The sequence below is a fragment of the Saimiri boliviensis genome, chromosome 12 (assembly GCF_048565385.1).
Source record: "Saimiri boliviensis isolate mSaiBol1 chromosome 12, mSaiBol1.pri, whole genome shotgun sequence".
Classification (NCBI taxonomy): Eukaryota; Metazoa; Chordata; class Mammalia; order Primates; family Cebidae; genus Saimiri; species Saimiri boliviensis.
Window position 1 is genome coordinate 96699232 of NC_133460.1, and position 27292 is coordinate 96726523.

General features: G+C 39.0%; 1 protein-coding gene across 4 annotated transcripts in view; it reads right to left on the reverse strand.

Moving 5' to 3' along the window:
* GPAM (glycerol-3-phosphate acyltransferase, mitochondrial) overlaps nucleotides 1–27292 on the reverse strand; it is a 62639-nt gene that overhangs the window by 24598 nt on the left and 10749 nt on the right. For 2 of the 4 annotated variants that reach the window (XM_003922202.4, XM_074382878.1), the window contains exons 2-5: nucleotides 6406–6503; nucleotides 5363–5493; nucleotides 4388–4510; nucleotides 2191–2264 (exon numbers count right to left, since the gene is read on the reverse strand). In XM_003922202.4, coding sequence (XP_003922251.1) covers nucleotides 2191–2264; nucleotides 4388–4510; nucleotides 5363–5464 — 299 coding nt within the window. In that variant the 5' untranslated portion in view covers nucleotides 5465–5493; nucleotides 6406–6503. Of the gene's footprint in view, nucleotides 1–2190; nucleotides 2265–4387; nucleotides 4511–5362; nucleotides 5494–6405; nucleotides 6504–7227; nucleotides 7378–25317; nucleotides 25472–27292 lie in introns of those variants that run through there. The other 2 variants (XM_074382877.1, XM_010332959.3) reach the window with 2 other exon arrangements.

Below are 27292 nucleotides of genomic sequence, written 5' to 3' on the forward strand. Positions count from 1 at the left end.
CCATAAAAAGATAAATTTGGAGGCAGGGTGTAGTGGCTCACACCTGTAATCCCAGCACTTTGGGAGACTGAGGCAGGTGGATCGCCTAAGGTCAGAAGTTTGAGACCAGCCTGTCTAACATGGTGAAACTCCGTTTCTACTAAAAATACAAAAATTAGCCGGGTGTGGTGGCACATGCCTATAATCCCAGCTATGCAGGAGGCTAAAACGGGAGAATCACTTGAACCTGGGAGGCAGAAGTTGTAGTGAGCCCAGTGAGCCGAGATCGAGCCATTGCACTCCAGCTTGGGCAACAAGAGCAAAACTCCATCTCCCTCTCCCTCCCCCAAAAAGATAAATTTGGAAGTCTTTTCCTATGATTAAAGGCTAATTTTTTTTTATTTCATAGTTTTTTTTCCCTAAGATAATCAATGACTTTCTAATTGAACTCACAAGGCTGATCAGTTGAAAGAAGTCAAGCACGATCTAAATATTTGTGCCCTGGGCCAACGAAGCCAGAATTTCTCACTTTTTTACCCCCTCTACATTTTAAATATACCTGAGGTACAGAATATATTCCTGTCAGTAACAAATGACTATGTGGTATTTAGATGGGAGGATGGAAAGATGAGTTTCAGAATAAGAATGCTATAAGCTTTCATTACATAATAATTTGAAACCATTTGTAATGACTACATAATGCCACATTATCATTATCAATTCAGTAACTCTGAAAAGACCCAGAATGCCCTCAATTGAGAAAAAGTAATTTGAGGGAGAATTGTTTATGAATCAACTATTTCGTCATCTCTCCTTCCTGCCATTCTCTTTCTTCCTCCTTTCTTTTGTGTAAATCTTCCAAAAATGTGGCCCAGTATGTCAAATGTTAATCCTGAACTCTTCCTTCGGCTAACATTTTCAGAAATATTACTGGAATGTACAAAGTCCAAGCTCTCTATGAAATCTCTTTGCAACCCTTTGCAGCATTGTGTCTGTGTACATGTGCATAAGTGTCAGAGTGACAGAGTGTGTAAAAATGTTTTAGGCTTTGCTTCACATAGTGCACCTTAGAATTAAATAGCTGAACATGCAGCTTATTTCACTGAATAGTTTCATACTGCCTAGTCATCATAGCAAATGCAATTTTCCTTAACTGTCTCTGAGGGCAAGAAACTTGGCTTTACATATAAAATATCTACTTACATAAGGAAGAGAAGTCTCTATTAGATCCCTTTTCTTAGAATCTTATCATCTTATCAAAAACAAATTCAACACCAAAGTCTCTCCCCTCTCCTTTAAATTTAAATTTAAAAGAGAGAGAGACCAAAAACCTGGGAATGGGAAAGATATGCTCACGACTTAGACTTAAGTTCTATTTTTCAAAAGTTTGCTACAAATGCAAGTATTATCATTCTCAAGTGTGATCTAATCATCAAATTATGAGAACTAATTTCATAAAGTCTTCAAGTAGTTGATTTCTTGCACTAATTCTCACAGAATTTCAAGTATTTCTCACCATCTGAGTCAACCTGCCTGCCTACTCCAGGTGTCTACTCTTAGAATTACAAGGACTGCTAGCATTTGGCTAGTGATTCTCTTGCCTCACAGACATTCACACAAACTTTTGACCCCCCTTCCTTGTCCCCTTGCCTAGAATCAGATCAAACAAAGGCCCTTTTCTCTCACACTGGTACTTACAAGCCCATCCCATGTGATTGGAAATTGTTAAGAGTTCTACATAAAGTCTTGTGTAAATAATAAATCAAAGGGCATTTGCTCAATAGAAAAATGTCTTCTAACACTCTACAGATTGGGCAGATTTCAATAATTTATACTTTTTCTAAAGTAGCAAATAGTTACAATAAATCATATGAGATTCAAACCTACCGGTCTCCTCAGACAAATATTTCCCACGTTTTGGCATACTGCATATCCAAAATCAATATAAGAACAAGTCAAAGAACACTCTAAGTGGTATCTACACTCTCATGAAAATATTTATAACTATAGAAGTGGTAACAGTAATAGTTCTTTCTATGGCTATACTGCTTCCAATTTTCAGATAAAGCCTCTTGTGTCAGAAACTCCTATTTCTGTTAACTCATTCTAGTAACTCTCAATAACTCAAAGTACTTCAGCTTAAAGTGTGTTAACTGATTATTAAGTTTGTCTTTTGAGATGTTATTAAACACAAAAGAAATTTCTTTTTACCTTGTGTGAGTTTCATTGATATAAATAACATTCCGCAAACCCAAAGACGGGATACTGGGGTTGAAAAATTTGTCCTATATAAAACAAAGTAAATGTAGACATAAATACACAACTAGATTGATAGTGAAGAGCTCTCATTACCAGTTCTTGATGACTTTAATATCAAGCATAAAAACAGACATTGACTCAAAAATCTAAGTGAAGAAAAATGTTTGACTGAAAAATACTTTTTAGCCTTCAAATAAAGTCATAAACTCAAAATTAATCTTTAAAACTTTAAAACCAAAGGAAATAATATCCCTTCCTTCTTGACTCCTCATCTCCAACCTGAAAGAACAGAAGCTACAGGAATGTCAAGATTTCAGTTTTTCCAAAATACAAAGATCATGCTAAGTACCATACAGTTATTGTTGCTTACTACATCTCCCAAAAATCCTGACACATAAGAACTATTAATATCATTTTACAGGTGAGAAACTAAGGCTGGCAGAGGTTTAGAATTCAATCTTATGTCTTGCTCCAAAGAGTATGACCTTTCTGTTAACCCCAAATAACTGTCCACTTAATGAGAAATCATATGTCTACTGGTCACCCTCTGTACATGTGATCTTGAAAGATAATCCAGAGATAGCTTTGCTGAAAAGACAGTCTATAGCACAATTCACACAGCACAATTACCTAGTCACACAGGTTATAAGCCACCTTTATCAGTATGGGCAAAAAGGTAACTGTTCCACACTGAAATGCTGAAAAAGTATAATGTTCCCTGAATAAAAAACATAAAATACTTAAGTGGAATCTCTTTAGAGAAAAGGAAAATACGATTTCAGAGAAAAGATAGCAAATATCATAAAGTTACCAATAAAAATATTTCTAAACAAATGATTTTAAGTGATCATATCACGAAAGTAATTCAAGATCAAGTTCAGCTCCACCAGGTATGACAGTTAGGCAAAAATCAACTGTCTGTTGTACTATCTACCCTTATTCTAAAACATCACCCAATAATTTCTTATACTCTCTGACTTAAGAACACATTGTAGTTATTGTTTTGAGTAAACATTCAAAATTAGAATTAGACTAGAGTCAGATCTAAAAAGAAAAGCCACATAACATTCTGTTTAAATCTTGATTTCAAGTGGCCTATTAATCTGAACCAGCTTTACTCCTAGACTAGAAATGTTTAGGATCCTTCAATTCTACCAAATTCTTGCAACAATGCACTTGTGGTTTAAGAGAAGCAATATTTATAACAAGACATTCTGGAGCAGACCTGAACATTTAACACAAACTGCTTGGATTACACAATTCTCTCCCATGTCAGTAAACCCCTCTATACCAGACTCAGAATTCTACTTTCTGCAAGCCAACCTTGAGTAGAATATTCACACAGCACAATTACCTAGTCAAACAGGTTATAAGCCACCTCTATAAATGGCAGACACTTAAATGGCAGAATTTCTACATCCTAATAACTGGATCCCAGAGAGAACGTAATATCCAGAAATGACTTTTAAAAGGCAATTACACTGCCTTTGATATAACCACATGAAATTCTATGTTCCTGTGCTAACTTGATCTTCTCTTCAACTACCATCAAAAACCTACCTCTCACCCACTCGACTCTTCTCAAAGACTACACTGTAACACAGAAGATATTGCATGGCTCATGTTTTTTCACCAAAATACAAACAATAAACCCATATACACTATCTAAAATCTTCATCCTAAGATTTTAGGTGATGATCCTTCACTATCACAAAGTCAGAGGACACCTTCCATTAGCCAAGGCTCAGAGGAAAGCCACAGCTTTAACTTCTTCTTCTGTCCCATTATCTCTTTCTTATGTTGCTAGGATTTTAATGTTAAGTGCTGAAGTTCAACACCTAAAAGTTCATGAAGGTTCCCACTAACTCCTTGGAAGACTTAACTGAAAGTAAGATCTACTCTCCCCTTTAAAATCCTGCTAAAACCTCAAAAGAACTAGAATGTTATCTAGTATCAATTATGGAACCTATATTTACTATATAAATGAATGGAAAGAAAAAGTGTGCCAACATCTTTACTTGAAATATTTGGTTCATAAACATGAGTCTCTGTTAGGAAAGTGAATTTAGTAGAATAAGACCACCCACTACAAAGTTGGAAATCATATTTCATGCTGCACATTAAGGCCAACAAGCAGTAAGATTCTTACCCAGCTCTGGGGAGTGCAGGAGTAACAACATCTTCCAACAAACGGCCTTTTCCGACTCATTAGGCTTTCTTTCCATTTTAAAGTTGCAGATCTGAAGACGGTAGGTCTAAAACCACACTCACCCTGACAAATATTAAGAAAAAAAAAATAGTGTCTAAATGGCAAAAGAATACTCATCTACTTGATCTAAAAAACTAAGGTATTTTGGACAGAAGAAAGACTTATGGCATATTCTTCTTTTGGAAACGGTGATTTTCATTTAAGTACTCCCTCCATGATCAACACTTGGATAAAAACTTACCACAGAAGCAAAAGTTGAGCACCCAAGAATAGTAATAGCTACACACTGAAGGCAGCATTCAAAAATTTAAAAACTAAATTGTAGAAAGTTAAACAGACTTTCGACAGCAAGACAAATATATTCAGACTCCTGGATCTCTATGTTACAATTAACCTTACTCCCTTTTAAACCACACACTCCCACTACAGAACTATAAAGACCTTACATAGTGAGCAAGATTTTACAATTTCACAATATAGGTCACATTACATTGAAATAGAAAAAACAATCCAAGAAAATATATGCCTTTTAGATTTGAATTCATACTATAATTTTCTATTTTTAATTTTTTTAAGTTTACTTTTATTATAAAACCCATACTTTTTAAGTAAACTCATGGAAAGTACATATTAAGAAAGAAAAAAAATGAACTTGACCAAAAACTATTACAGCGTTTTTTTCCTATGCAAAAGGATTGTTTCATTTTCTAACATAATCAGTGTATGTAAATTTTCTACCCATTTTTTCTTCCCAACATAATGCCATAAAATTTTTTATTAGGCTTCATAAAGATACCAGATTCTGTAGCTATTAATCTCTCATTATTATGTTGCTGCCGGTATTTGCACCTTCATAAACATTATTAAAATGAGTATTTTTAGGCTGAATGCTCTTAAGTCTTATCCTAAACTTACCCATTCCTCACTTGTGTGCTTGCATCGACCAACACTGTATTCTGATGAATTTGGCAGATAAGAAACATCTATTGTACCAAGGGTCAGTGCAGATTCATCCATGTCACAAAGTGTAATTCCAAAATCATGTGCTATTAAAAAAATATATGTACCATTTAAATTAACAAGGAATTGGGAAAGTAAATACCAGAACTCAAAATTCTGATTTCTACTTTACTTTGCTCCATAATGGGATATCAAATGAACTGACAGACTTGTACCACGTTAAGTCACAATGTAAAAACTGACTTTGATGTGTCTGTATGAACACAGTTAGGCTGCCCTGACTAGAAAAAAAAAAAAAAAAAAAAAAAATTGTATCCTAAGACTTCCTGAATACGTAAGGATACAACATTGTATCCTTAGACTTTCCAAACAAAATAGCTATTACTAGTCATTTGTAAGTGTAACTAAAAGCTTATTTTTTTCATTTTCGTTAATATTTGAAAAGTTCCTGGCAGAATAAAGGCATGTTTATTTAATTAAGGCAATTAGGGCATGCCTTAAGTTCCCCCACTTAAATTGAATTAAGATCTTAATTTTCTCGTGATGTCCTAAAAGAAATATTTTCACTTTTAATACAAAGGTAATACAAAGCTACAAAGCTCTGAAAGAAAAGTACACTATTTTGAAAAATCTGATGTCTAAGTTTTCATCCTTTTTGATAAGCTTTCTTCTACCCTAAGGAAAAAGCTTCACTGAAAGTAAACTCCTAGAATAGATATGAACTCAAAATATAAAAACTCTCTAACATAATCTCTAGTCTCAAATTATTTTAGCTTTTGCCTGTTTCTCACCTGGCCTAAAATCATTCCATTAAAATCCTGAAGGGTCATGTCGAGCTTAACAGTGTTCCTTCGTAAGGCATATTCGGATTTCTTTACAATTCCCACATGGGTTTGCTACAATCACTGCTACTCTCGGCATAACTACCTACGTCCTCAACAATTTAACATAAGTACAAGATAACATAATAGGCCAGGGGAGAGAATAAAGCAATGCACCTGGGATGAAAGTTCTTCTGTATCATAACACAAAACTTCAGGACTCAGCTATCAGTTTCGGGTGCAGAATGTCTGTACAACAGGGAAGCCGCTGCTGCCTGCGAAAACGAAGAGGGGATGAGGGGAGGAAAACGAGACCAACTTTTGCCAGCAGGAAGTCCACGTTTTGCACTTCCTCCCCACAGTTCGCTCAAGGTCAAGGAGTAAAAAAAAACCAATACCCCAGAGGCACCAGGCAGCAGGTGCTGAGGGGAGCAGACTGGAGGATCTGAAAAAGGCAGAGGCTGGAAGACCAGCTCTGAGGCTTAAATCTTCTACTGCTTACCATCTGTGATTTTTTACTAACATAAGCTGGTTAACTTCTATGCCTTGGTTTTCCCATCTGGAAAATGGGCATGATCGCTCTTACCTCTTGGGTTGCTGAGAAGACTCAATAAATACAAACAAAGGATCTACCACAGGGTGGAACAGACAGTGAGCGCTCAACCCAATCCATGGGGACGCTATCATTAATTATTTTCAGCACACTGGCTGCTCTCAGAGCACCCCTGCTGACTCAATGTCCCCCAGGGACCCAGGCGGGCTGGCTGGCGGCGCCTCCGCGAGTGCAGATGCTTAGGGGACTGAGTCCATAAGGACTCCTTCCTCCCCAGAAGAACCCATGCCCCAGCCTGGTCACCCCAGGAGAATGGAATCCTACCCCCACCCCTGCACGAGCCCGACCCATTTCTGAGGGAGAAGCAGCCCGGAGCTCGGAGGACGGGGGGGAAAGGGACAGGACTGCCCCCAGCAACTTGCAGGAGTCGCACCAGCTCCACACACCTGTCCCGGCGCTCCAAGCCCGAGCAGCCTCCCGCAGCCGATACCCGCCCTCGCAGCTCGCACCCCAGTAGCTCTGGCTTCGGTGGCCGCAGCTGCCCGCAGTTGAAGCCAGCGACCAGTGCCTGCTGCAACGGCGCGCCCTGATGACGCAACAGGCGCACGGGGTTGACGCTCGGCCGCCGGGGGCGGGGCCCGGCCTGTGTGCGTCGGGGAGCGTGCGTGGCTCCGAGACTAGCGTGTGTGCACTCGCGTGTGCGTGCCTGTGTGTGGCTAAAGATAGTGTGTGAGCGCCTGGACAGATGGTTACACTGCCTAGGCCTTGCGTGTGCGAGTGTGTGTGGGTGTGAATTCAGCTTATCTGGGAGCTGGTCCCTCTTCAACGCTGTGTTGGAAGTGTGCGGGTGGACTATTCGGTTCTGTGTGTGGTCTGACTTTTTATGAGACCTGTAAGACTCTGCAGGATTTATTACGAATGGGAGGCAGGGATTACCAATGGTCGTGTTGCGTAATTTCTACAAAAGTGGCTAAGTGCCTTTTCCTTTAAGGAGAATGAGATATGAAATGAAGCAAATAAGGCTTATAGGATAAAAAGCCTCCGTTAGGAGAAATAAGGGTTCCCCCCCCCCTTTGGACTATAGGTTGCACATCATGTTAAATATAGTAAATAATAATGTATTACACAATTCAAAATCGCTAAGAGTACATTTCAGAAGTTCTCACCATGAAAACTGAGAAATAGGTAGATGTGCTAATTAGCTTGACTCAGTTATTCCACGTTGTATTCATAATGTGGAATAACTGAATCAAGCTAATTATAACATTGTACCACAGAAATATATGCAACTATTAAATTAATTTAAAATATAATTTTTTAAAAATGGCTTTTAGGAGTCTGAATTTAAATTGGCCTACCCTTAGCCCTTGAAACAAATTAACACCGAGCATGAAAAGGTTCTTTCACAATACTTGTCATGCCTTAGACAAGGCCAGTGATTATCAAGAGATTAGCAATTTAGAAGGAAAAAGATAACCGCTGGGGATGGTGGCACACGCCTGTAGTCTCAGCTGCTCAGGAGGCTGAGGTGGGAGGATTGCTGAAGCCCCATTGGCAGGGGTGGCCGTGAGCCAAGATCATGCCACTGCACTCCAGCCTGGGTGACAGCAAGACCTGTCTCAAAAAATAATAAACTTTTACGTGCACTCAAGCAACAAACATTCAGTATGACCGAGGATCTGGGAATACAAAGATGATTAAGGCATATGCCCTTCCCTCAAGTCTCCACCACCACTCCTTGTCCTTCCTACACTCACTAATCCTAATTCCCTATTCAATACAAATCTTCGTGCATATCCAACTGGAAAAAAAAAAAAACCCATCGGCCTGGAATATAATAATGCCTCCACACAGAGGCCTCTGCCAATCCCTCTTCTCCAGCAGAAGCCTTACACTTCCTCTCTGATTGTTCTTAGGCAAGCCATGGGCACTCATCCTCCTAATTCTGCTCATACTGTTCTCCCTGAAATTCTACAGTTCCTTCCTGAACTAGTTCTTCAAGCCTTCCCTAATCTCTCCAGCCCTCAATAACCACACCCATGATATCTCAAACATATACTATGATACCACACCTTGGATCTTTCTCAATTTCTGTCTTCTAGAAGATTACAAACACATTATGTCAGTGACTTGCCTCAGTCTCTTAGTTGATAGCAAAATCTCTTATTTTTATAGTAAGCACTCAATAAATACTTGTTGGGGCTAAGGAACAATAAAAAAAATTCCTACTCTTGAACTTTCTTGTACCTCTATGTATAAATCCACCCCAAAATGCAAATGTTCTCCTCTTTTGAAACAATTCAAAACAATGGGAGTAGATATTCATTTTGTTAAAAACAGATTTTGAACTTCTTGAGGTCAAAGACCCTATCTTTAGTCAATCCACACACATAATCTTAGCAATAAGCACACACCTAAATACTTGAGCACTTTATGCTGACTAGTCAGGAATATGAATTTTAATCCCAAAACATTATGAAATTTTGTGTACAGGTTACTGGCCCCTGACAAGGAAAAAAGAAACGGGGGAAAACAGGGGAAAGTCTTAGGGTTTGAAGTCACTACTAAAGGGAAACTAAGAACAATTGCACTAGAGAGAATACCACAGGAATTTTGAAATGTAAGCCAAAGGGAAAAATGGATCATCTTACATAAAATTTATTTTGCAATGCCCGTTGCAAAGTGTTATTGTGGAGGAGATGTACATTGCAATGTCAGATGTTTCATGTTACTTAATGAGAATTGTTTTGGAAACAATTGACACCCTTGACAATTGTCACCCTTGACAATTTTATGAAGAGAGACACAGTAATTTATAGCAATCCAGTCTAGCCAGCTAAGATGGAGCAACAGGACTGAATTTAGTCTCCTGCCTAAAACAACTAAAAACAAAAACAAACAGGTGTATATAAGACAATGACTTTTAAAGATTGTGCTGGACAGTGGTCCCTGAGGAGAGAAAACAAATGAGGTGAGCCCTGTGATTGCCTTGATTTACTGACTAGAGGGAGCAGCCCAGGCGCAGTACAAAGAGGGGAATCCAGGAAGAGCTAGGCAGACTCCCTGAGTTGAGGAGACAGAACTGGGAGAGCAGGGAGGCCAAAGCATCTAGAATTGGGAGTCCTATATCAGAGAGGAGAAAGCTACACAGAGAAAAAAGGAGCTGTGGAAATCTACAACAGAGCTCACTTCCGCTGATTAGAGAATGTGTGTGAGCAAGCTTACCTAAGGCCAGGTAATAATCATCTATGAAGAAAAGAGAGAAGAACTAAAGCTTACACAGGGTAGGAAATTAATCCTGCTCCCAAAAGGCAGAGTAGAAAGACACCCTGTGATCACACAAGACCAAAAATAATACCCAATCCTGGCACCCAGACTGGAAAACCTCATAATTCACAACTCAAATGGTTTTGTTTGAGTAATGGGGCACAATTAGCCCCAATGTAAATGCTACTCTGATTCTAAGAAATCTTAAAAGTCAGCCCCCAAAGGATTAAACTGTTTTTAAGAACAAAGTGTCTCAGAGTAAAGCACAAAAATATTCTATAGGAAATTTAAAATAACCAACACCTAACAAGGTAAAATTTGCAATGTCTGGAATCCAATCAGAATTATCAAGCATGCAAAAAGAAGCAAGAAAGTAATGAGAAAAAAAAAATCAACCAATTGAAAGCATGCCAGAAATGACAGAGATGATAAGAGAATAAAGACATTAAGAAAGTAATTATGATTGTATTCAATGTGTTCAAAAATAGAAAAAATAGACTGAGCATGGGAAGTAGAGATGTAAAAAATCTTTTTTCTTTAAAAAAGACACAAACCAAACACATAGGAGATAATAAAATCACTGAGATTTTTCACACACACACACACACACACACAGGATTAATAGGATAGACTTTATTAAAAAAGAAACAGTAAAAAACATGAAAGCATTGTGATAAAAACTATCCAAAATGAAACACCAAGAGAAGAAAAAGACTGAAAATAAAAATAAACAGAGTATCAGTGTGCCTAGTATACATGCAATTGTAGTCCCTGAAAAAAATGAGAAATATTAGGTGAGAATAGATTAGGGAGGACAGAAAAAAGTATTTGAAGAAATAATTAATGAAAACTTTCAAATTCGACCAAAACTATAAACCCATAAACCCAAAAAGCTCAACAAACTCAGTAGAAACATGAGGAAAACTATACCAAGAAACATCACGTTCAAAATGTGTAAAACCACTGATAAAGAGAAAACCTTAAAAGCTATTCGAGAGAGAGAAAAAAAGACATTACTGTACAGAGGAACAAAGATAAGAATGACAGAAGGTTTCTCACTAGAAAAATGCAAACCAGAAGATGGTGGAACAGCATTGTAAGTACTGAATGAAAAATCTGTCAATTGAGAATTCTTTTGTATTAATATATAACATGTACATTTTATATATATTATATATACATATATCAAAACAAGACAAAATAAAACATATTTTGACAAAGAATTGCTGAAAGAATTAACCACCAGCAGGCTTGTTCTACAAGCAATGTTAAAGAAAGTCTTTCAGGCAAAAAGAAAATGCTATCAGATGGAATTCTGAATCTATGCAAAGGAATTAAGAGCTTAAGAAACCACAGATATGTAGGTAAATAATTTTTCATATTTTTAAAGCCCTTATTTTATTTTATTTTTGAGATGGAGTCTCACTCTGTCACCCAGGCTGGAGTGCAGTGGTGTTGTCTCAGCTCACTGCCAACTCCACCTCACAGGTTTAAGCAACTCTCATGCCTCAGCCTCTTGAGTAGCTGGGGATACAGGCACCCGCCACCACACCCAGCAATTTGTGTGTGTGTGTGTGTGTGTGTGTGTGTGTGTGTGTGTGTGTGTTTAGTAGAGTTGGAGTTTTACTACATTTTCCAGGCCAGTCTCAAACTCCTGACTTCAAGTGATCCACCTACCTTGGCCTCCCAAAGTGCTGGTATCACAAGAGTGAGCCACTGTGCCCAGCCATTAAAGCCCTTTAAAAGATAATCGCTTAATGCACAAGCAACAATACTTTGTGGGGTTTATACCATATAGAGAAGTAAAATATATGATGAGAAGAGCACAAAGTCCAGGAAGGAGAAGTATTCTGTTGTGACATTCTTATTTTATGCACTAAGCTGTGTAATATACTTTAAGGTAAACTGTAATCAGTTAAAGTTGTATACTTCAACTTCGAAAGCAAGTACTATGAAAGCAAAACTAAGAGTTACCATTAACACATCAACAAAGAAGATTAGTTGAATTTTAAAAATATTTAGTGAATTCAAAAGAAGGCAGGAAATGAGTGTGGAGAAAAGAATAGGTAGAATAAAGAGAAAATACATGGCAAGATGGTAGATTTAAACTCATATAAGTAATCACCCTAATTAAAAGGTAAATATTGTCAGATTGTAAAGAAAATGAAGATCCAACTATATGCCACCTATTCACTCTTAAATATAAAGACAAATAAGATTAAAAGTTTAGAAAACAGTATGCCATACTAATGCTAATCAAATGAAATATAGACGGTTATATTAGTATCAGGTAATTTATAGAGGATCATTTTATAATGATAAAAAGGTTAATTCATAATGAGAACAAACCAATTCTATATATTTATTCCTCTAATACAGTGCTTCAAAGTATATAAATAAAAAGTAATCAAATTGCAAGTTTTAAAAATCTACAATTGTAGTCAGCAATTTCAATATCCCTCTACCAATAACTAATAGAACAGTGGGTAAAAAATTAATAAGGATATAAAAGGCTTGTACAATCCTATCAACCAACCTGGACTAATTGACATTTATAGAACACTCCACCCAGTAACAGGAGAATAAACATTCAAATGCACACAGAACATCCACCAAGACAGATCATATTCTGGACCATAAAACAAGTCTCAATGCACCTATGAGGATCCAAATTACATAAAACATACTCTGAGCATAGTGCAAATTAGAAAACACTAACTTAAAGGTATCTGAAAAATCCTTAACTATTTGGAAACTCACATACTTTAAAAAAATCATGATGTTAAAAAAATAAAAATTAGTAAGTACTTTGAACTGAATGATAATGAAAACACAATATGTCATACTTTAAGGATTGCAGCTAAAACAGTACTTAGAAATTTATAGTCCTAAAACACCTACACTGGAAGAAAAGAAAGATCCCGAATCATTGATCTCAGATTGAACCTTAAGGAAAAAAAGTAAATTAAACCCAAAGTAAGCAAAACAAAAACAGAAAACAATAAAGGGCAGATATCAATGGAAACAGAAAAATTTTAAAATAGGAAAATAAAAATTAAAACTGAAAGTTAATTCTTTGAGAAAATCAGTAGAATTAATTAACTTTTAGCCAGATTCATAAGGAAAAAAGAGAAGGAAGACACACATGATTGCTATTAGAAGCAGGAAAAGAGGCATGATTATATATTCCATATACATAGCAATGCAGCCTTTCATTGCCCAAGCCAGTTGCCTTTTGTTCTCAGGGTGGTCTTACCAGACGTTAGATTTCCTATCTTCATAATGACAGTCTGATTAGAGCCTATAAAAAAATTGATCCCACCCATTGTACCAGCAGAGAAGCTATTCCCTATTTCCCTCTCTATGATTTTGTTCAGGACAATCTCCTGGCCAACTCTGAAAAAATAATGAATCATAATATCTAAGCCAATTATGAAAATGGCACACACCCTGCATTTGTGAAAGTAATGTACATGTACTTCTGTGTACACTACATTTTGTTTTGTTTTGCCATTTTCCAGATTTTCAAGGTATTTTAAAACCTTTTCTTCTGCCGTTCTGCATGCTGACCAGTACACCCTCTACGTTTTAACATGGCTCCTTCTCATGATGATCCTGTAAGATATTAAGATCCTTAATTTACAGATAATAAAAATGGGCTCAGAGTAATTAAATAAATTGCCGAAATCAACCAGACAGAAAGCAACACAGAAGGGATTTGAACCTAGGCCTTTCTCATACTAAACTTCATATTCTTGACAATAATTCATGCTGCCTTCCTAATAGTCCCTGTTCAAAGGCTCCCCTTCAGACTGATCCAGATTAATTGACCAAAACCTCCCTGGATGCATTTTTTCAAGTAGCTGCAGGTCTACCTATGTATAGTAGCATTTCTCTACAAGAAAAATGTGAGGACATTTTCAACTGACTTGCCAAAATCCAATAATAAAATATCTTTAAAATCCCTTATATAAATATAATGATTGTTCTATCAAAAACTTTTAAAGTAAGTAGCTTGGCATGAATTATTCTTACCAGATCCATGCTGTTCTCATTATGACCTACTTTTCTTTGGGCTGCTTTTGTTTGTTTATTTATTTATTCAATAAATATTTAATAGAACATCTACTTCATGCCAAGCAAGCTACTGTAGACAGAGTTGAAGAAGACAGCACCATACCTCCTCCCTTTGAGATTATAGTCAAAATAGGCAAGAATATTTATACTATGCCTGTTTAATCATTGTTTCAAAAATCAGCATCAAGTTCATTGAACTGTGGCTTCCAGAATTCACTTCCTAGTTCCAGCTGATTTGAGGCAGTCGCTGAGACCTGCCTGCTTAAGACGTATTTCCACCCTCTGGTTATATTCAGGGTGATCTCTTGTATAGTTCTGAGAAAAGAATGAATCAAGGTATCTAAGCCAATTATGATAATCTTGTTCCCTAATACTGCAACAATTCTTGCAGCCAAGACGGTCACATGACCCAGTTCTGGGCAATGTGAACTGAAAGCAAGGCAAATTTAGGGTTCCTGAAGAAGTTTTTCTTTCCCGGTAAAAGAGGACACAGCTGGCACTGCTTTCTTTTCCTCTTTCCTCCCATTTGCTATGTAAGTCAACGTCCAAACCCAATACTCCCAATCATACACCTCTGGATTCTGCCAAATCTCCACCTGTGGAAGCCACTACAATGTTGTCCTCTGTCACTCTCGGATAAATGCATTCCCGATCGTCACCACATATGTTTATTGTAATGAAATGGGCAGCTTAGAGCCCTATTGCAACACATCCCAAGCCCAGTTTATTTAAACAATTCATCAAACACTTTTTTTACTGCCTACCTATACTCTGTGAGGAGGATACACTCTAGTTCCTGTTTTTAGAAATTCAAGCTCTCATTAGATAAAACAAAATATACAGGGTTAAATAGCTACAAATAAATAAATAAATGCATGTCTAATTATATTTGAGCCTGGATCTCATTGCTAGAACAATTCAAACATTCAAAAATAATAATAAAAGAGAGAATGTCTAGAAATAGTGTATCACATGCTGAGGGGTGGTAGTGAAGGTGACCTTAGATTCTGCCTTTAAGAAAAGGTCTTAGGCCAGAAGAGAGGGAAACCCCTCTGACTTACTTTTACCACACTTACGGCATAATAAGGACTTCATTTTGACCAAAATCTGCTTCATCAGGAAATTAATCAACAGACTAAGCCTCAAATAAGAGACCTTAAAGGATGGCTGGAATAGTTGTAGTGCCAGCTGGAAATGTCTGTAAGTGCACACCACACATGGACTGCTAATTGCAGTCCATCACATATATACTGGTTTATGAAATCATAATTCAGAACTGAATAATTCAGAGCAGCAAATAACAAATATTCTTCCTTCTTAGGAGAAGGCAGAATCTTCCAAAATGCTGCCCCCAAAAAAGTGAGCCCATCCTACAGACACAGACAACTATTTCCTTAGTCCCAAGCAATTGCTCCCAAGCTATAGGATATTTCTTCTTACATACACACTTGCTTCCAGGTCTTAAAGAAGACTGACCTGTGGCCAAACATCATGGCTTATCATAATGTAAACTTCCTGGGCTCAAGCATAAGGCATGCTGGGACCTCATTCTAGGAGGGAGAGTGAGGAGGGCAGAACCAAACAGAAGGGAAGACAAGCACATTTTCCCAGATACTGAAGTTAGTTATAGCAAGACATAGTGTTAAAAGAATACACCAAGCCCAGGTTCAACTCAGACAGCTTAGAATGGAAAGGGTCTTTGTGATGAGGCAGCTTAGAGCAGCAGTCCCTCAAGATGGTCATCAAATACACCGGAGCCAGGCAGTAGTAGACAGCCAGGCTTCTGGAAGATCTCTCTTGCCATCTCCCACCAGATAGAGTATGTGACGAAGTTCAACTCCCCAGGAAGAAAACACAGTGGGAACTAGGCAATGTTGTGCCACTGGGCAGGGCACCAATACTAGAGGGAAACTGGGGCTCTTCATGGGATAACTAGCAGAATCAGTTTGGATGTCTCTTAATTTTTAACTACTGTTTGCTCATTTTTAAGGAATGAAAGGTATTTTTCCCTTCTCCCAGGAGTGTAGCCAGGCTCTGTGGTTTAAAGCCTGAGGTTCCCTAAGCCCTAGAGTAATTGCAATTAACTGCCTTTTTGTGATCAAATGCCAAAAAATGAGAAGCTGCTTGACTGGAGTTGGTATCCAAGAAGACAAACCCTAAATGGGCCTTTGTTTTCTCATAGTCTCAAGCCGGATTGTGGGAGGAAAGATCGTCCAAGGACAGAGTGGAGGCCAGGATGGCCTAGGCATTGAGAAGGGACAGGGCTCAGGGGTCTGATGGTGGCTCAGATCTGAGATCCTTCAGATGCAGAGCCTTGGAGGTGACAGGACTTCAAAAAAGGGTTAAGATGGGGGACTGTGAAGAATGAGAGTCTAGCACCTTAGAAACCTCAGTGAAGGTCCCAGTGGCTGAGTATGTCATGAAGGGAATGGAACTTCAAGTACCAGGCAGAGCCCAAGTAAGGTACAATCAGGAAGGTGACTGGCCTGAGCCGACCCAGGGCTTCTGCTTGGCTTGCACACAACACAAGCACCAGGGTAAGAGGTAGGAGGGTGGAATACCCCAAATTCCCCAAATTATCACTATTGGCCTTTAAGAGAACTTTGACATGAGCTGTTTAAAGACAGGTTAGTACAGTATTCACTCATCCATCCATTCATTCATAACACACTGACTGAGAGCCTTTTTTTGCAGCAGGCATCTTGCTAAGTGCTGAAGACACACAGATGAAGAAGTCACACACAGATCCTACCCTTGTGGAATTCATGGTCTCATGGCCTATGGTAGGTAGGGATGGAGACAATAGGAAGAAAGATAAACCCACTTTTAAAATTACAAAGCAATTTTTTAAAATGCATTAAAGAATCCAAACAGCATCTGTCCCAGAGAAAAACAGAGGTGGTCGATATCGGATAAGGTGGTCAGGGAGGAATTCTAAAAGGAAAGAGCATCTACACTGAGGCTAGGGTGTGAACAGGGCTCAGCCAAGACAGGAGCCCAGAGCACACCTTTCCAAGAAGAGGGAGAAGCACATGCCAAAGCCTGGAGGGAGGGCAGAGCTTGGCAGGGAGTGAGATCTGAAAGAAGGCCAGTGTGGCTGGGGTGGATAAGTGGGAAACTGGCTGAGGGAGGAAGCAGGAACACAGGGAGACCAGGTCTTTTTAAGCCATAGTAAAAAGTTTAGAAAATTCCAAATAAAATTGTGACATTTGCCATAAATGTCGTGGAGGTATGTTAACACCCTTTACCTTGTAAGAGTAGAGAAGGATGACTCAAAATGGAAGCCAAGGTCTATGAACTTGGTCAACCAGGAAGAGGGGAAGTGGGCAATGATTCAGGAACTATGTTGTACGCAGGGTCCTGCCTGCCTGGGTTAAATTGGCAGCAGAGAATCTAGGTAGGAAGAAAGTAAGTACATTTTGTTAACCACCCTTTATTGAGCACTTTCTATGTGCTAAGCGCTATTCTAAGTACTTTAGAGGCATTTTCTCAATAACCTGTGTCAGTCGTGGCACCATCAGGAGAAAAGAACCCATGCCAGACAGCTCAGTAGTGAGACTCATACAGAGAACTACTTCGAAAGATCTTGGAAGAGCTGAGAGGACAAAAGAGGAAGAGTGAGGCCTAAAGATCAGCAGAAACACAAGATCACTGCCCTCCCTCAGGCTGGAGTGGCAAAGAGACATGTTAACAGAGCCAAGAGCTATCACCTCACAGGCTACAACTGGGATGAAGGAGGGGTTCCTGCCCGGGAGGAGCCAAAACCACGGAGCCACCACTGCTGGAGGTGCCACCTGGGAAAGAGGGAGATACCATGACCTTTGACCTTTCTCTGCCAATTGGGCTGACCCAAGCTTCAAGGAAGCCTGAGGAATAAGTTCATGAGGGAACATTGTCCTGAGATCTAGAGTAGAGCAGGGAAGGATGGGGAATAGATCCGAGAGCAAACAGGCAGATGAGGGACTTGTCCTCTCAACAGCCCCATGGGTTAGAAACTATTATCAGTCCTGTTTTCAGATGTGGAAACTGAGGCACCAGGCAAGGTCAGAATCTGTAAAGTGGCAGAAACACACTTTGAATTCAGGTTCTACCTGACACTAAAGCCAAAACATACAACTGATATATTATTCAGCTAGCCTAGGCAAGAACATGGTGGTTAGAGCTGGACTAGCAGATCCCAGGTCTGAAAACAGGATTTGCTTTGGAATTGACCCTAGTTCTTCAGTGGTCCTCATCTTGAGGCCAGGCTGCCAAGACCCTGTGCTTGGAAAAGGTACTTCTTGCAGACACTGTGGGGGACGAAAGAGGAAATACCGTTCCTCTGAGCTTGGATCCTCGCAAAATTTGTCTCAAAATTTTTGAGACTCTTAAGATGAACCCTTAAGGTTACTTTGTTCTAGGAAAAATGACTCTGTATCAGTCAGAATGGGCTAGGTTATAATATAGTAACAAAAGTCTCAGTCTTGAAATACCAGAGTTTATTTCTTGCCTATGCTACAGGTCAACAGCAGATTATTCTGGAACTCTGCTCATAATGGTCACTGAGGGACCCAGGCTGAGGAAGGTTCCATGTTGACACATGCCTTCATGTTTGTCAAGGCTGGAAAAGAGAGTGTAGTAAGTGCAATCCTACCGTGTGTCCCTAACCTGATAACTAAACATTTGTGAACAGCTGTAATGACAATCAAACCACATTAATGACACTTCTGGTTGGGCTGAGATAAACCAAAGATCCTAATGTAGAATGAAGACACTTAGGAGCTTCTAACAAGACAGGCTACACTATATAACATCATAAAAGCTGGTCTTTGCTGTGCTCAGAATTGCATCTCTGAAGACACTATGTCTTTCAGGAAAATCTTTTGTTCCTAAGTATTGCTTAAGACCATTTCCCTAAAAATCACCATTGCTTCTTGAAAGATACTGTCCAAGATGGTTTGTGGAGCTGAGATACTGGCTGGAATGATGTAAAAGAAAAAGTGTCTTGTCTTCTGGAAGAGAGATCCTAATGTGAACTAGATTCTAACATGAACAAGCCCAGACTCATTCCAAGCTTCCTAACTGTTGTGTAACCTGACGGAAGACTATTGGGGAGGGATGGCTTGCTGAGCAAGTCCCAGTTCTGGTCACAAAGAGGAAGGCAGTTGCTCGGCTTTCACAACCCCGTGCTCTCCTGCATTTCTTTCTTCCCACCTATATGTTTTCTCTTGGCATGTTTTACTGGCTCAAGTCCTTCTTTCATTCTCACTTCATACCATCTCCCTAGCAGGCCAAGAACCTAGAAGTTCTTGACTTTTTCCTACATCCAATAGAACACTAACTCTTACAGTTTTACTTTCTAAATAGCTTTAAACCAGGCGTCCCCAAACTTTTTACACAGGGGGCCAGTTCACTGTCCCTCAGACCGTTGGAGGGCCGCCACATACTGTGCTCCTCTCACTGACCACCAATGAAAGAGGTGCCCTTCCTGAAGTGTGGCGGGGGCCGGATAAATGGCATCAGGGGGCCACATGTGGCCCACGGGCCGTAGTTTGGGGACGCCTGCTTTAAACCCATCACCCACTTATCTCCCTTTCCAGCTGCACTACCCTAATCCAAAACATCACCATCTTCCCTGGGGGGCATAGTGACTCACTGCTTGGATGCCCCATATCTACTTCTGCACCAGCTACCCGTCCAGACATCCCATACATATCAGCCAGACCAAGCATTTGAAACTGCAGCACTGACCATACCAAATAATACCCCCATGTCTCTTATCACCATTCCAACTGACTAAAATCCTTCCAATTGTTCCTTACAGATTTTAGAACAAAAACTAAAGTCTGTAACATGCATCGAATACCTGGCTCAGTCTGCCTTGCTAATCTCACCACCCCCATCACCTTCCACGTACTGTTTCTCTTTCTGAGTCCAGCCGCCCTGGCTTTCTTTCACTTCCCTAAGAGAGCCAGGCTCTGCCCTTCCCTTGCATTTGTTCTGCCTGCAGTGGTCCCCACCACATCTCCTTCTTTCCAACTCACACTTCGTAACACAGCTGAAGCCTCACCACCTCATGAAAAGCTTTGTGGACCCTTTAGACTAAGTCAGGCCTCTTTCTTTCTTTCTTTCTTTCTTTCTTTCTTTCTTTCTTTCTTTCTTTCTTTCTTTTTCTTTCTTTTTCCTTTCTTTCTTTCTTTTTATTTCTTTCTTTTCATTCTTTCCTTCTTTCTTTTCTTTTCTTTTCTTTTTTTCTGAGACAGAGTCTCTCTCTGTTGCCCAGGCTGGAGTGCAGTGGTGTGATCCTGGCTCACTGCAAACTCTGCCTCTCAGGTTTAAGCGATTCTCCTGCCTCAGCCTCTCGAGTAGCTAGGATTACAGGGGCCTGCCACCAAACTGAGATAATTTTTGTATTTTTAGTAGAGATGGAGTTTCACCTTGTTGATCAGGATGGTCTCGAACTCCTGACCTCGTGATCTGCCCACCTTGGACTCCCAAAGTGCTGGGATTACAGGCGTGAGCCAGCCACCACACCCTGCCAGTCAGGCTCCTTTCTTAATCTTCTTTCCCATAGGAAGTACCACAATTATAACCAAATACTTAATTGTTGAATTAATCATTTAATATCTGCCCCTCTCTCTCTTAAATGTCATTCTTGACTTTTCCCCTGCATTCCTAGTACCCAACAGTACCTTGCGTAAAGCAGATACCCAGTATTTATTTACTGAATGTCTAAATACAAAGCATGATTAGCTACTTATAAAAGAAGAGGGTGCTTGGCTGTTATAACTACCAGAAGTCCTGAACAAGGATAGCCCTAGGAATAGAAACATTCAAGGAGGGATGTGTGAACCACAGCGTTTGGAGGCTTGTGACGTTGTAGCTCTTAGAATAGGCATGTATCTAAGGTAGGCAGCAGACTTCCCATCTTCTCTCCCTCACCTCACTCCCTGGGTCAAAGTAGAGGAAATGCATAACTACAAAGAATAGGGAACTTGATCTGCATTGTAGGGGTGGTCTACACAAAACAGAACACCCAGTCTAGAACAAGGCCAAGCAGAGGCTGGGAGGTAAACACACAAATGTCCAATACTCTTGAAAGAAAGAACTTGAAAATGCCTAGGCATGGCTAGAGATTTATTTTTATCATTCCTCCCTCAGACTCAGTCTTTGTCAAAATGAAATAATTTTTATGAAGAGGAGAAGCTGAACTACTTCGCATTTAAATTATTCTTTTTCTAATAAGTTCAAAGTAAGGTAGAACCTCACTCATTAAGTTTAATTGGAAAAAAGATCAATCTAAGTTCAACTAAGGCTAATTTTTAGAATGCTTCCAAAGAAATTTAGAATTTTTAGAATACTTCTAAAGAAACTTGATATATAAAAGTTCAAATATATTCTTTTGGAAAATGTATTCTCTTGGATGTTCTAAACATACGAAGTCTTTAGCTTTTAACTTACAGATTTCCCAAAAGAAAAGGTCTCCAAAGTAAAAAGTGTTATCAACCTAGTTTCCAATTATCTAAATTACCTTATATAAAGCAAAACCTAAGCATAGCAGGATTGGCTATGGTTTTAACCACATCTTTTCTAACTAGCAGTCATCCTCATATTATTCCATACAATATCTGATGTTTATTACAAAGATGATCTCCAACATGCAGGTGAGATAGTAGAGAACAGGCTTTTCATAATCCAGGATCACAAGGTGCAATGTCCTCTTCTGGTCCCATTTTTTTTTTTTTTTTTTTTTTTACTACTGGCTGGATGGATCACAGAGCCCAACACTTCCCTCAGTTAGGGTGAGTTAGACCTCTCCTCATTCCTTTTGCACATCCGATTGTGCTTATGAGATGACAAAGCATCTTCCCCCTTTATCAGTCACATCATAGTTACTTTTCCAGAGGCTCTCACTTCTGGGCCAGTGTTCCTATTTCACCTCCGTAAAGCACTGGACACACATAAAAATTAAGCACACATACATAAATTGTAGAATTCCTAGTAACCGCTACAGGTAATCAATGGGTTAAATAAATCTTAACATCAATAATGTTGGATTTTCTCTAGCTTATTTGTAAGTGATGTTCTTAGAGAATAGTTTGTTTAAATTTCTAGGTCACCTGCTCATTAACTGTTGAATAAATAACCTAGGTAGAGGGTGAATTACATCTAAAACCCCATCAATTGATCAAATCCTGCAATGAATTAAATTTTAACCTCCCAGAGATAAAGTTTCATTGACTTTAAGCTCCACAAAGTTGTAGCATGTCAGGCCAGGTGTGGTGGCTCATGCCACTATAAAATCCCAGCATTTTGAGAGGCTGAGATGGGCGAATCACGAGGTCAGGAATTCCAGACTAGCCTGGCCAACAGGGCAAAGCCCCATCTCTACTAAAAATACAAAAAATTAGCTGGGTTTGGTGGCAATCACCTGTAGTCCCAGCTACTCAGGAGGCTGAGGCAGAAGAATTGCTTGAACTCGGAAAGCAGAGGTTGCAGGGAGCCAAGACCATGCCACTGCATTCCTGCCTGGGTGATAGAGCAAGACTCTATCTCAAAAAAAAAAAAAAAAAAAAAAAAAGTTGTGGCATGCCTTAGGTAAACAATCTGAATTGTTTTGATTGTGCTAATAGTTACAAAAATAAAATTGTCTACTTGGTTGGTAAACCTATTTTATAAGCCAAAGTGACTCTTAGCCAAATTCTAATTAAGCAAAGCAGTTAACTGGCTCTCCTCTGTATATGACCTGGTAAGGCATTCTTATTCACAAAACCAGAGGTGGCATGTATAGGAATTCTATTATTAATTAGGTATGTACTTCAAGATTACAACATGGCTGCTATTTACACATGTCAAAATGATAATTATTCTGAATCGTTAATTACAGCCCATCAAACTACACTGTCCACAATTGTGAAGTGTCTTGGAATGTTTAAAATAAACTCAGTTTATGGTTTTTATCTGTCTGTGCCTCATTTTCCTCATTGATGAAACAAAGCTAATAATAGTACCTACTTTATAGTATTATAAGGATTAAGAGTTAAAATATGTAAGGCACTTAGACAGTGCCTGTCACAGAATGGGTGCTATGTAATGTTTGCAGGTCCTAGGAAAATGTCCAGTCACCTAAAAGTCCGAAAGTTCCATTGGATCTCGACATCAGTTCCACTTGCTTTCACATATCATAGCTGGTAAAAGGTGTATTTCAGAATCACAGGCTTCTCCAGATTCAACTTCAGCATGTTTTTCTTTTCCAGGTATAAACTTGCAAAGTTTTCCTTCGACAACTATACTATTGATTGAGTCAGTGAAGTCTTTAAAACAGTAGTTCCTCACTTTTTGGCATCTGGGAACGCTTCGATAATATGATGAAACTCCAGGCTCTTTCCCAGAAAAAATGTATATGTAAAAGTTGATATTCCTTTTCAGCAATTTCATAATCCCCCTCTAAGGTCATTCATGGATCCCAGATTAAGAATCAGTGTTTGCAGTATAGCTATTATGGAAAACAGTATGGGGGTTCCTCAAAAAATTTAGAATAGAACTACCATCTGATTCAGTAAGCCTGCTTCTGGGTGTATATTCAAACGAATTGAAATTGCTATATTAAAGAGATAGTTGTACTCCCATGTTCATTTCACCATTATTCACAATAGCCAAGATATTAAAGTGACCTATGTGTCCATTGATGGAAGAGTGGATAAAGAAAGTGTGGTGTATACGCACAAGGAATTACTCTTCAGCCTTGAAAAAAGAAGAAAACCCTGTCATTTGCAACAACATGGATAAATCTAGAGGATATTATTATGCTAAGTAAAATTAGCCAGGCACAAACAGATGAATATGCATAATCTCACTTATATGTGGGATATAGAACTGTTGAACTTGAAGAAGCAGAGAATGGAATGGTAGTTATCAGTAGCTGGAGAAGGTGGAAAGCTAGGAGATGTGGGTCAAAGGGTACAAAGTGTCCATTCATCAGGAAGAGTAAGTTCCTGGAGATCTATTGTACAGCATAGTGATTATAGCTAATAATAATTTATACTTGAAAATAGTTAAGAGAGTAGATTTTAAATATTCCCACCACAAAAAGTTAAGTATGTGAGTTGGATAATATATTAATTAGCTCAATTTAATCATTCCACAATGTATATGTATTAGTCTGTTCTCACACTGCTAATAAAGGTAATTTATAAAGAAAAGAGGCTTAATTGACTCACAGGTCCACATGGCTGGGGAGGCCTCCCAATCATGGCAGAAGGTAAATGAGGAGCAAAGTCACATCTTACGTGGTAGAAGGCAAGAGAGCTTGTGGCAGGGGAACTCCCATTTATAAAACCATCAGCATGAGATTTACTCACCACCACAAGAACAGTAAGGGGGAACTGCCCCCATGATTCAATTATCTTCACTTGGCCCTGCCCTTGATACATGGGGATTATTACAATTCAAGGTGAGATTTGAGTGGGCACACAGCCAAACAGTATCAGTATACATATCAAAACATCACATTGTACACCATAAATATATGCAATTTCTGTTAACTAAATCAAAAAAGAATCAGTGTATGAAAGCATGACTTGGGAGACAGCCACACTTGGATCTTCTTTTAACTATGTCTAAAGCAAGTTGAGACAGGAACACATACTTACACATTGCAAAGGAAATATATATAGAGAGAGAGAATAGAGTTTTCCTTCAACACCTATACTATTGATTGATTGTTTTGAATCTGTTGCCTAGACTAGAGTGCAATGGAACAATCTCAGCTCACTGCAGCCTCAATGTCCCCATCTGAAGCTGTCCTCCTACCTCAGCCTTTCGAGTAGCTGGGACCACAAGGCCCAGCTAATTTTTTCTTTTATTTTTTTGTAAAGACAGGGTCTCACTATGTTGCCCAGGCTGGTCTCAAACTCCTGGGCTCAAGGGATACTCCTGCCTTGGCCTCCCGAAGTGCTGGGATTACAGGGATGAACAACCCTGTACAGCTTTGTAAGGAAAATATATAATATTTTTTTCTTTTTGTCTCATGCACCTTAAGACTTTTAGCAGCATGTAAGGAAAATATTAATTACTGTTAGTGAGCTGAGTACTTCTGATAAAAAGTTTTGCTGATGATGAAGATGAAGAATAATGAAGAGGAGAACAAGCAGAGGAGAAGAGGGAGTCATTCAAAATGAATAAAGGTAAGTAAACTGAAGGGATACTTTTACCTCTAAGTGAGCCAAGGGTATGCAGTACTGGTGTCCTGTGGAGTACTGTGTAGCTATTATTAGCAACTCTGGAGGCAGTTTGAGCAGCTGATTATATCTAGGGCCTTCTTTTAAACCTTAAACAGGTAAAATATTGTCATGGGGCTCTCCACACCTGTTCAATGAGAGAGACATAAAAGAAATGCTAATTATGAGAACTGAGCTGTGAATTCTGAGTGACCCTAGAGACAAAATGCTTATCTGATGGTCTTATGTTGCTGGACATTTATTAGAGTTTTGAGATTACATTAACTGATTTCACCTTAAGTGCTCTACCTGGAGAAGCATTAAAAGTTTCTGAAAAGGAGTGATTTTAAAGAGGTAGGGATATTGGCCAGAAGATCTATCTGGTGAGTCAGGGGCACTGTGAGGAGAATCCAAGTAGGGTGTGATGGGCTTGCCACAGCCAACAGCTGCCACTTTGACCAGGACTCACAAGGACCCTGCTCATTCTTCTATTCAACAGTGGCCAGTGCCTGAGACAGAAGAAGATAGATGATGACACTTAGAACAAAGATCATAGAATAAGGTCAAGGACCCACTTACACGGTCTTAGCTTGCACTCCTACCTCTGAGCCAATTATCTTTGCTGGGACTGCAAGCTCTGACATGCTTTCACCCCTGCCCACCTCTCCTCCCCAGTCCTCTATCGCTCTCCCCTACCTTACTCAACCCTCGTCCCCAAGGTCACTCTGTTCCTGGACCATCCCAAGAACATTCCTTCTGCAGACATTTGTGTGGCTGACTCATTATTATTTTTAGATCTTAACTTGGTTAGCAGCTTTCTGTCCCTTGCCTTGTCACTTTCTTCCATATCATCCATTTATTTTATTGATAGCACTTATTTCTCTCTCTCTGAAAATAACCTGTTGATTTGTTTTCTTGACCATTCTCTGACTTCCTCATTAGAATGTGAGCTCCATAAGAGCAAGAACTTTCTATGTTTTAGTCACTGCTGTAGCTCCCAGGCCTATCATAGAGAAAGCATCAAATATACATTTGTCGAATAAAAGAATGGAAGATCACCAGCATAGCTACCATTAATTGTGCATTTACTCTGTGCCAGGCACAAGACTGTAGGTTTTTCAATGATCTCACACAACAGCCCTCTAAGATAGGTATTTATCATCCACCTGCTACAGATTAGGTTTCAGAGAGAGGTTATGCAACTTTCCCAGTGTCACGGCTAGCAGGGAACCAACCTGATTTAAACCCAGATGTATCTGACTCCAACACTCATTCTCTAAGTCAAGAATCAGCACTTTTATTTTTTAATCAATGGTCAGATAGTAAATATTTTAGGCTTTGTGGGCTATATGGTCCTGGTCATAACCACTCAATCCTTTTGTAGCATAAAAGCAGCTTCAGACAGTACATAAGAAAATTGATGTGACTGTGTGCCAATCAAACTTTATTCATCAAACAGATAGTCACCAGTATTTGACCCAGGGGCCACAGTTTGCCAATCTCGCTATTAAGTCATTATTCTATATATGTTATTCTAGAAAAGAGTTAAAAAATGGGAGGGTGAGTAAAAGAAGAACATCCAAATGTGTGCTATGTTCATGGTGAGCCCTCTTTGATAAAGTAAGACAGCAGATAGATACATGTTAAGTTAAAAAAGGCAAAATAGGAGATAGAGTTCTAATAGGAATTATTACTCCCCTAATTCAACCCTTTGACTGAATTATAATCATCACTTAAAACTACAGTAGTGTTTGATTCAAATAATTTATGACATTTTAAGCAAGGTTGCATTCACATTGTAGTTATGCCTAATTTTACACACTGACACCATAAAAAACCTACACAAATTTTCATCTCAGGCATGTCCAAAATAGTACCAAATCCCTCCATTAAAAGTATTCTTCTCTCAACCATGGAGCCTGGACCTCAGTCTTTCCTTCTCAATCAAACTTATGACTCACTGACCAGG